Genomic DNA, 10,703 nt, shown 5'->3' on the forward strand with positions numbered 1-10,703 from the left:
TTATTTTACACGCTGTTAGCTTATACGTGTAATTGACAAGATTGGTCAATAACCCACACATGTACAAATTCAAATTACAGATCAACGATATGACGTAAGTTATGATACCACGCTTGGAGAGCGTGACGTTATTTGCAAAATACCTGTCATGTGTGCGGCATGCAGGTTCGTTTTTTTTTTTTAATTTTTTTAGACCACGACGGGAAGGAAGCCACGTACAAGTACATCATTGCTCTGCGCTCTCATTGTTTCTGGCTCAAAATAAAAGAGACGTTTAGAACAGAGCATGCTGTCAAACCCTGTCACACAGACCCTGTCACAGGCCAATGGTATACCATTGCCCTGTGACAGGGTCTGTTCTAAACGTTCTTTTTGTTTATATATTGTGAGATACAATGGCAGCTCAGAAATGTTCTGTTTTGTAAGTGGTTTCCTACCCGAAGTGGTCGAAGTAAAGGTAAAGAATCAACCTGCATGACGCATGCGGACAGGAAGCTCACAAACAACCTTGCGCTTGGCAAGTGCAGCATTCCAACTAGACTGAACATTGCGATTACAGAAGCTGCACTTGCCGGGAAGCGTGAGAAGCAGCCAGGGATCTTTGAATGCTATCGCGTTCCACTCTTAGGTGAAGCTTAAGCGTCCTCCAAGTTTTTGCTTGCTTACGGGGGTATGAGCCATTGCTGGTGCTGATAGATTCTTGTTTTGAGCTTGTTTATTGAAACGTACGCTATTCTGTACGTTGCATGTGAGTGATTAGTATGCACTGTTCGCTTCAATTTGTCGAGTGCTTCAGCCTCTGCATTACAAGGGGGATAAACCATTGCATTAATGTTTGCTTAGGGGTGGGATGAGCCATTGCTGATGATGATAATTTTTGTTCACTGACGGACATGAAATATGCGAAACACCGAGAGGCTACCAGCTTCGCTATAAAATGTTTGAAGATAACGCTTTCAAAGGTTTACATGATGCAAATTTCACGTGCATAGACATGTTTACGCGTGAGAAAATCGCGTTTTATCACCATGCCTACATGCGAAATACATTGTGATCGTGCGTATCATACTAGCCATATTTAGTCGTCGCCTTTTGTTAAAAAATGCGCATTAACCGAGGCAAAATATTCGCGAAGAAGCACGTGCGAAGAAATCAAAAGTACGAGAAAAGACACTTCATCTTTCCTAGCTCACTCGCACTCGTAACTGTTCATACCGCATTCATATCAGAGCTAAACGTCCGTTTTTCAAAGCTGAGTAGCCTAATATGTAAGCGTGCTTACTGACCTGATAATAAAGCCATTCATTTGCAAAAAGGCGCTGTCCGCACAGCACACGAACACCCCTTATTTTCCTCTTGGCACTGCAGGGTACTTTTATATCAGATATTATCGGAGGATACTATTTTCACGTGTAGCACGCCAAACGCTACCCAGTCCCCTTTTGCAGCGATTCAGGCATTCGGCTGCACGCTGAAGGCGTCGTGTGGCGTCGGGGTCCGGTAGCTCCATCTCGGTTGTCCTGCGCAGGCTAAGCGCCGTAAAGGTCTACAGCTTATATCGCAATAGTAAGCGCAAAAACAGATCTCCCACAGTAAATAACGTATGTCTGTGAAAGGGGAGAATAGCTACACTTAAGGGTACACAAAGCTCCCCTTTTAACCTTCTCGTCACTATTCTATGCCAGCAGTTTTTTTTTTCTGTATGCAAAGGGCCTGCCAGCTATTTATTACTGCGACCGTGGTTAAACTCACAATATGCAAAATTATCAAACATTGTGCCGTCGCGTGGCAACCTGTGCACGCGCATAACATTCTAGATGTCGCGCAAAAAAAAATACAAGCAAGGATAATGCAGCGCACACTGCGAGAAGTTGCTAACGCTAACACGTCACGGCACATTCTCCTGTCGCGAAGTGACTGGGTGCGTCATAGCAATTCAACTTCTTTGCTTCGTACAAACGCAGCATTCTGTCTGTCCTACAATGCCAGCTGCAGCCACGTTTGTCCCATGACACCATCGTGTCAGCAAGCCCTACGACCGTGAAAATCAGGTGATAACTGTCGAGTAAGTGACGATTTACAAGCAGCTATAATATCAACAAGTTTCGCAGAGGTTAAGAAAGGAAATAAGCAAAATAAAAAGAAAGGAAAGCGCTATCAACCACGCTGTCCACCGTAACTTGCTGAGAAATGATCATATGCAGTAGGCGAATATGGATGCGGAGAGTAGTCAAGCATTTCTTTCGTTCATGCGGCAAACCCCCGGCGATACAGGCAGCGCGTTCCTGCAGCATTTGTCATGGGCAAGCAAGCACACGTGCACAGCACTCCTCCTTTTGTTCATTTCTTGTTTCCCGCACAACAACAAAGTCATATCTGTCGTCATTGTTTTCCCTGCACTATATCAGTGCCCAACCCTCTGCTATGCTTTCCAATCTATATCGGTCGGCGGTACCTAAACGTGAGAGAGGGAAGATGCCTGCGCTGCGAATAATACACGCCTCGCTTTGGAAAATACGCCCCCCGGCGCGCTCGTAACTCAAAAAAACCCGCGAAGATAAGCCTGGCGTATTAAACACCCGCTCAGGCATTCAATGAGCTCGTTCCTCCAGGCGAGCTCTACTGCGGCACGTGCGAAACCTCTGCGATGCAAGGCTCCGTTATAACCGCGGCTCTTCTGGTACTCGGCATGGCGGTTGGTGAGTTCAACAGTTCTTCAGCGCTCATCTGCTCAGTGAATATCACTAGCATCTGTCACGGTCTATTACTCCCCTCACAGTTCGCTCCCTTACGTTCAGCACGTAACTCCAGACATTTGATGAGTTCGCTGATGTGCTTTTTTTTCTGTAAGTTATGCTAATGGCACTTAGTCTGTTCGCAGGGTCGCCAATACAAAGAAAAGCCAAACGCTTTTGTTTAGCGACGTCGGCTCAAAAATATTGGTTGCAATTAGATTTCCGAACAGTCTCAATAAACAAAGTCAATAGTTCAGAGCCAGGAACACTCCCTAGCGTCTGTGCTCACGTCCTCTGCTCCCGGGCTCGCTATTGTTGTTGTGACTTCACCATTCGTCACTATTTATATTATTGATTTCATTCTCCTTCCTTGCGTATCGGCATTCATCTCTTTCTGGCAACTGTCGTTATAGTACACAAATATCACCGCCGAAGAACTCCGTACAGATGGTCAACCAGCAAAGCTTGAACGTGTGGCCCCGGTGTTTATCACTGGGTTAATCCTGACGGTTCATTAAACGACGACTTGGTAGGCTGCGGGATCCTCGGTACGGAGTTGCTACTTGCGCTCGGCTGAACGAGCCTGTTCTTGTGCCCGGGCTGCAGCATCGGCACGGCGTAGACGAGCTCGTTTCCGGTCCTGCTCGCGGCGTTGCTGATAGAAAGCTGCCTGCTCATTAAGAGTACGTATGACGCGTGGCCTACCCATTTCGGAAACTGCTGCGTGCGCGCTCGGCTGCGACGGAGAGCAACGACGTCACTACTGCCGCCACATAATCGCGCGCCTCTCTTTTTTTTTTTTTTTTCGGGCATGCGCATGGGGTTGCGCCGGAAGCGCTTTCGGCGTGCAGGCGACAGACGGATGGACGAATCGGCTAGTCATAAGCAGCTTCGCTGTAAAAACGGTTTGTAGCATGCCCTCTCATGGTTATCGAGTTCAACGTACTTTTTCTTCTATTTTCGAACTTCACATCTTATGTTGTGCTTAAAATCTTCCTTCGCTACCCTACTATGCAGAAACTCTTCCGACCCCGTTATATTCACGTAATATGTTTATTCTCTCACTTTAATTTTCGAACTTGATTTAATGAAACGAGAGCTACCGAGGCCACAGGGGAGCAAAGACGATATTTTCTTCTGTTGGTCGGCTACCAACTCAGTGTAAATGCAGCAGCTTTTAACGCGTCAGTATACATCTGTATTGGTTGTTCAGCAAAGTATCTCGATAAACAAAAAGGCAAAAAGCGGATGCTTTTTGCCTTTGTGTAAGGAGGCTTGATATCGCTGTTATCAGGTGGTCTTATATGTAATTCAACTTACGTTTCCATTTTCATATTCGCAACACTGATTCTGTTCTTCTCCGACTCTCGGCTTTAACCAGAAGACTTCTCCAGACAAGCAATGGCAATTTGTTAGATCTGTATTCTCTCGCTTCACACAAAAGTTGGATACTATCTTTAAATACTATTTTTTGTTACAGTGAGCAGTGATGTCGAATCTACTGACAGTTCTCCCTTCCCAGAAACTGACCATTGCTCTGGAATTTCTCGGTACTCTTTCCCAGCAGCTGTTCATTTCTCTTGAGTTTGGCCGCAGCCTTTCCTAGGATTTGTTCATTGGGCTTGATGCTGGCACCAATCTCTCCCCCGCCACGACCGCAGTAATCTTTGGTTGTTGTAGGGCACCGTTCTCTCCCGCCTTCGTTCGGGCCCACAGACATAGATCGGTGTGAAATCCACACTTGCTACGTTGAAGTTGTTCGTTCTCAGAACAAGTGGCCTTACACAGGCTCGTCGAGTTCACACTTGGGATGCCTTGTCGCTGTGAACAGTTGAAAGCACCGTAGGGCGCATTTCTGAGAATTCGCTTCTTCCGCATCGAGTTAAGTGAACGCCGTCGCTCGGAGGTTATCACCCCCACATAAGTATGCCTTACAAGCCACCGGACTGCGAACGCCATTCCGATAGCCAGGCCCGCTCTGTCCCTTTTGAAGGCTGTACATCAAACCGAAGGAATGCGCAAGTACGGCGCGTTTCAAGCAGTCTCTGGCTGTTTCTCAAATTTAGCCACCGACTCTCGTTGCAGCATCCCCGGCCCGCCGTCGCCAGCCCGCTCACTCTCCAGTCCGGCGAACACTTTACGTCCTCTGGTTTGGCGCCAGCTCGTTTGACGCGTTGCGTTCGGCTTGACAGTCATTTACTACGTTCGTGAAACAAAGAGTTGAGTTAACCGTATCCCGCGGCATGCAATTATGTAACTACTTTGCAACTATATTCGCGAACAACTTTCTGCTGCAATGAAGGGAAAGCTACAGGTCGGAGCTTCTGCACATTTCTCACTGCGCCGCGTATTCCGACACCGGTTAACTGCTGTTTTGGTTTCGTGGAAACGATAGTGAATTAGCGCAGCTTCCACGTGCGCCATTTCCGGATTTGCCCAAACGCGGAATAGAAAAGCAGCAAAATACTTCAAATTTAACACTCAGTGGTTTGTTTTCTCTTATTTTACTGTTATAAACAATGTTATTTTCTCCGCCCTGGCTTAAACTAACGCAAGCGAGAATGTGGGTCTTTTGTCGGGAACACACTTACCATTGCGCTCTTCGCCTCCGTAACATCTCCTTCATTGCCACAGAAGGTTATCCGCGAGTATAATATGTAGTGCTTATATTACAATGACTTCTGGATTAAATTGCTCACAGTTTCTCGAAACAAAGTCAAAGCTTGACCACCGCGTTCCCATTTTAGGTTTTAAAGTTCACACATCTTCAGCGCAATCGACAAATTCAGTGCCGATGACTGGGCGTTCTCGATGCCCAAGGCACAGCAGATTTAACGTTGTTTCGGCTCCCATTCACTGGCTTGTGGCAATCCTTGGTTGTCATGACCACACAGTGCGAAACACAGAGGCCGGAACACTATCACGTGCCGTGATAAGTCGTATAGAATGCCATGACGAGCCTTTATTGCCACCTCACGTGCAGCCAGCCAGGCGATCGGTTGCGCCAATCCTGCGCCTTTCAAGGGCAACTGGGTGATCGGCGTAGACGGCAAGGAGTGCGTGGCACTGGTCAAAGAGAAATGCACGGGCCTTCGCCAGTTTACCACTCACAGCTGGCGCCGCGGCAAGCACGTCCGCAGCAACTGCGCCAGCGTGCCGCGCTGGTCTGCCATCGCCACTTTTCTGGACGGCAACAAGTACAGGGGACACGCAGCGATCTTCGAGTCCTGCGCTTCGGATGGCATTTGGGTAAGCTAATGAACACATTAGCACATCTATTTACAATCTGAGTAGGTGTACGTTAATGACAGCACAAGGCTAGAGCGAAATCCTGCAGGCCGGCAGGAATTTGGAAATGCAATCATCAGACGATGATGAATCCTTCACCGAGATTGTTCGAGGCTGATGAAGTTTGCGTGAAGGCTTACTGAAACTTTGAGAGCCCACTTCACAGCTTGGCCAACCCGTTGTATCAAAGATAATTGCGAATTCCCCGAATAAATAGGGGCTTCACGATCTTACAGAACGTACTTTATGCATCCTCAGCGTACACACAAAGCAGACTCGGCTGTTGCAAAGTTTCGTTTTGATTTGGATCCTCGCATCCACTTGCGGCGATCATTTGAAATGTGCTGCAGGGTTTTTAACCACGATCCTTGATGAGCTTTTAAGAGATCACTTACACTACCGCGTGCGTGTGCTTGAGCCTGCACAGGAGATTGCCAGCAAAACGTTTTCGCGCTCACTTTCTCTCTCTCGATCTTTCACGATCTCTAAAGTTACAAACTCTGCTGAGTCGCCCCTACTTTTTCAGGTGTACGACCAGTGGAACACCTCTCCCGTTGACCGCCGCAAGATCCGCTACGGAAACTCGAAACCCAACTACAACGGCGACAACTTCTACATGATTGAGCTGTGATCAACACGGAGATCTGTCACAAGGCGACCACTGGGCAAACCCAGTGCTACTGACAATCAGTCAAATAAAACAAAGATCGAAACTATTCATGGTACATGGTACATGCAAAAATATGGTGTGACAAGGTGTACTTTGCGTGGTTAGCCGCTTGTGCTCGCAAGCGTATCAATTTTCACATGCGCATGTATTCATGCACAGGTGTTCCTGCATGCATAATATCGCTCCCCGATCTAAGGCAAATGTGGCGTTGCAAGGTGCCGACATTTGCTTCGCCTGAGCGTCTTGTCCGTGGAAGGAATTGTCTCGCGGTAAACCTTTCTTCAACAACTTACAAACCGCTCTCTACACAGGAAACAAGATGTATGCGCAATCTTCTCCACAGCGAGGGGCTTCACTTGACTTTTGGTTCAGTTTGCTTAGCCTTCGCGGCTCACCGCACATGTCGACACCCTGCAGATTACCTAGTCTCGGTTGCTACCTCTGCACAATGTTGCGAGTTTACGTTAGTATTATTGCTAAGGAACACTACTTACGTTAATTTCAAACGTTCTCGGCGATAAACTTTCGTGAATGCATAGACTGCAATAAAATACCTTCATAGATAACATGCAGGTGCGACGAAACAAAAGATGCATATGATGTCTTCTATTTGGCTGCCATTTCCGCACTAGTTCCGGAAGTGCGGTGCTTTTGTCCTCGATTGCACCGCGCTCTTCGATGTTACTTCGTGCAATGCAAGTTCTGCACGAGTTCACGGATCTTTTGCACTCGCTACTATGGGAAGTGCAGGCATCGTACAAGCTCTCGGTAGCAGACGACATGGCGCAGCCTTAGTGAATAATTGTGCGCAGATTTAAATATATATCGTTGTGGTTACAACAATTCATATAGCCGGCGTAAGAATGTAAGGCAGAAGTTCGATGCCTGAATGGGTGTAAGGACAGGTTAGTAAAATCATGTTATCCATTAAATTGCTTTTGATCGCACGTGATTTTCTTGAAACGCGTTCTCTAACAAAGAAAAAAAAACAGAATCTACCCCCACAGTTTCGTTCTTACTATTTAGTACTATCATGACAGTGATTACTGCGATAAGGGAAAGAAAATACCGGCCCTTTCGCTACTTGCATATTTGTCGAAAATGCTCACGACAGGCCTGCACTAAGATTATGGGAGCTGCTGCCAGATTGTAGAAGCATGTCCGCACAGGAGTCCAAACTTTGAGCAGAGCATATTCGAAAACAACCCATTTTTCGGAACGCAGCAAGCACCACCAAATCAAAAAAGACGCAGTTTCGCCCGAAAGGCGAAGCATCGATTGCGATAGCAAATGACTTGACAGCTATAGGAAGTAAGGGTAGTAGTTCTATCGGCCGTATAAACTTATAAATTTAGGCATACTAACTAAATCAACAAGCATGTCACACGCACACACGGGAGCAGTAACACATTTAAGTTGATGACCGCGGGAGCTGCACTCTCAAAACGCTGCAGCTGGGAAACGCGGCAGCAGCAGCGAGCGATTTGACCTTCGTGCTGCCGCTTGCATCAACGCAAATGAAGCTGCGAAAGCAGCGCAGACTGTATGCGTCGCAGATGGCTTTCAAGCTAGAGCGGACCGGCCAGGCGCGCTCGGCAGCCCGGAGACATGCGCAGTTGCAGCCGGAGTAGAACGCAGCTCCGGCCCCTCTCCACTCCCTCCAGTGCACCGCAACGTTGGGCGCCTCGCGCACGACGGCGCGCTTTCTCGCCGCTTTCGTCTTTTTCTCGCAGCAGAGATTGAACCGGCATTGTCTACTCCCGTCGCACATGCATCGCAGGGCTTGCAGCGGCCATGTTATCGCCGTTGTACATTATACGGAACCTCACGGCGACGGCGATGCCTACGCTGACGCCGGAAATACGATTGGAGTGTCCATATAATTACTATCTCAATAATATGAAACATAAAAGAACACTGTATTATGAATATGAGAAATTACAAACTACCAACCTTCAAGAACCGCGCAACGAGCAAGTGAACCGAAACAGTGGCAACAGGAAGAAGTAGGGAATCAGCAGCGTCAATTAGCAAACAAATTCGCGCAAATGGCATTCCACTTGAAATCCGGACGAAGAACCATAGTTCAGCAGTGTTTCCCGTTTTTTAGCCTTTAACTACCGCTCCTACTTCTTGAAGAACATGCAATGGCTACCGGGTTGGCCTTATGTTGCAGCCACCGTGTGACATACCGCTTTCCCTCCTACGGCTGCTATATGTACCGTTTACCGTATATTCGTTATAACAGACGGGAGCCGCTGCGGTAAACTATAATGTACACCGGTAAATTCAGCGCAGTCATGTGCAGTCGTGGCAGCCAGTATCAGCAAGTCGGCAGCGCTGCACTAAATATTGCGATTGGCTTCCATGGCTCCTACCGGCGCGCCTCTGGTGTCACGAGCTTCGGCGCAGTGGCGGGAGTTATCGAGCCTGCTTACTAGTTGGCAAATGATAATTACAGTAAAGAATTTTCATGCCGTAGGTTAAGCGTTTCTTTCGAATCACGTATATGTACAGGGCACGCATGCACGGTAGGCCGCAGAGTCACTACAGCGCATGCTGAGAACTTGACAAAATGTGTACGTGAAATTGTTTTTTGAAAAACCAGCTTCAAACGAAGTGTCGCTTGTGAAGCCTCTTTATTACTTTTTATTAACGCCAGAAAGCCTGAACACCATTCCGTCCATCAAAGAAAATGAAAACTTGCTCACAGGTATTTCTGGCCACGGAGAGCAAAACAGCGAAAGGATGATTGAGTAAGAAATAAATGAGTATAGTAATTACTTAATTAGCAATTCATTCGCTGAATTATTTACCACTGAACACTCCCTCCAGCATATCAAAAAAGGCTGGTATGGGCTGTACATGGGGCTTACAGCACTAAATGATTTTTCAGGAATCAAATTCAGCCTATCAGAAATGATACGTTGGGCTTTGCAAGGTTAAGAAGGACGTTGTGCTGTGAAAGGCGCCAGAACAAAATGACAAACAAGATGCAAGTGCTGCACAGACATGTGCCAAGAGGGTACAGAAATGGGTAGATATAGCGCCAGCGCCCCGAGGATTGAGAAGAGGCGGACAAGCCAACGTCAGCATTGCATGTTAAATAACGGCGTCAAGTCATTCTTGAATGTCACAAACGTTGTACACGAACAGCGCAAGTTCAGGGCAGTCGAAGAAGAAATATCACGGAGATTACTTTTCTAATATGCAGCCGAAGCAGGCCGAGAGCTTCTTGACCTTCACGAGCAATGAAGCTTGTAGCAGCATTCGGGAACAAGGGCCAGTAAACATAAAGGGCGTAACTTCACTGGTACAGCTGCCCATTGGAGGCCATATTCATTTACCACCGTGTTCTATCGCCTTTGTGCAGCACCGGGAAACCAGAACGTTATATGGCAGTAACTGTCAGCTGGTGACTATGGCAAGAACTGGGAAAACAATGAAAGTAACAGTAATAATTACACTAACGTAAGCAGGCCATTTTTTTCTGTAGGAACGTGCTCAAGTGTTCTTACAGCCATTGCTTAAACACCGGGAGGCCTTACGTCAGCAAACGGGTTCCGAGTGCGTGTATCGGGACGTCTAAACGATAAAGTAGCCATTAGAAACACTTTCGCTAGGAAGACGCCAGCATCATACTGTTCCCACAGTGCTGGCCTTTGTCAGTCAGAGGTGAGAAGAACGCCAAAGGCTTACCCGCGAAGTACCACGGATGAATATCGCACGCAACCCTTGTAGGGAAATCCTCGTAGGGCGGAACGGTGCAAGCCGTGGAATCGGCGTCGGAAGGAGCGGGCTATCTTCCACTAGTCGTTCGTTTGCGCTGCGATGATAAACAGGCAGGTAAAAAAGGCGTGAAACGTTCGGATGAGCAAACGGCCTATGGGAATAACTGTAGCTACTGTAAACTATGCAGACCGTATCTTGCATGGCATTTTCCAGTAGACAAGCTTGCTAGACGTATAATAGGCGTCGCCACCGAGTACAGCGTTTTCCTTGCACGCCGT

At 47.4% G+C, this 10,703-nt stretch overlaps 1 protein-coding gene across 1 annotated transcript; it reads left to right on the forward strand.

The window, feature by feature from the left end:
- Positions 1-2,589: 2,589 nt before the first annotated feature.
- On the forward strand, positions 2,590-6,713 carry LOC126541549 (domesticated amidase effector 2-like). The gene is made up of 3 exons (XM_050188355.3): positions 2,590-2,699; positions 5,719-5,984; positions 6,550-6,713. Exons 1-3 carry the CDS (start codon positions 2,648-2,650, stop codon positions 6,652-6,654), a joined length of 423 nt encoding a protein of 140 aa, XP_050044312.1. The 5' UTR covers positions 2,590-2,647; the 3' UTR covers positions 6,655-6,713.
- The last annotated feature ends 3,990 nt before the right edge of the window (positions 6,714-10,703 follow it).

The sequence above is a fragment of the Dermacentor andersoni genome, chromosome 2 (genome assembly GCF_023375885.2).
Source record: "Dermacentor andersoni chromosome 2, qqDerAnde1_hic_scaffold, whole genome shotgun sequence".
NCBI lineage: Eukaryota > Metazoa > Arthropoda > Arachnida > Ixodida > Ixodidae > Dermacentor > Dermacentor andersoni.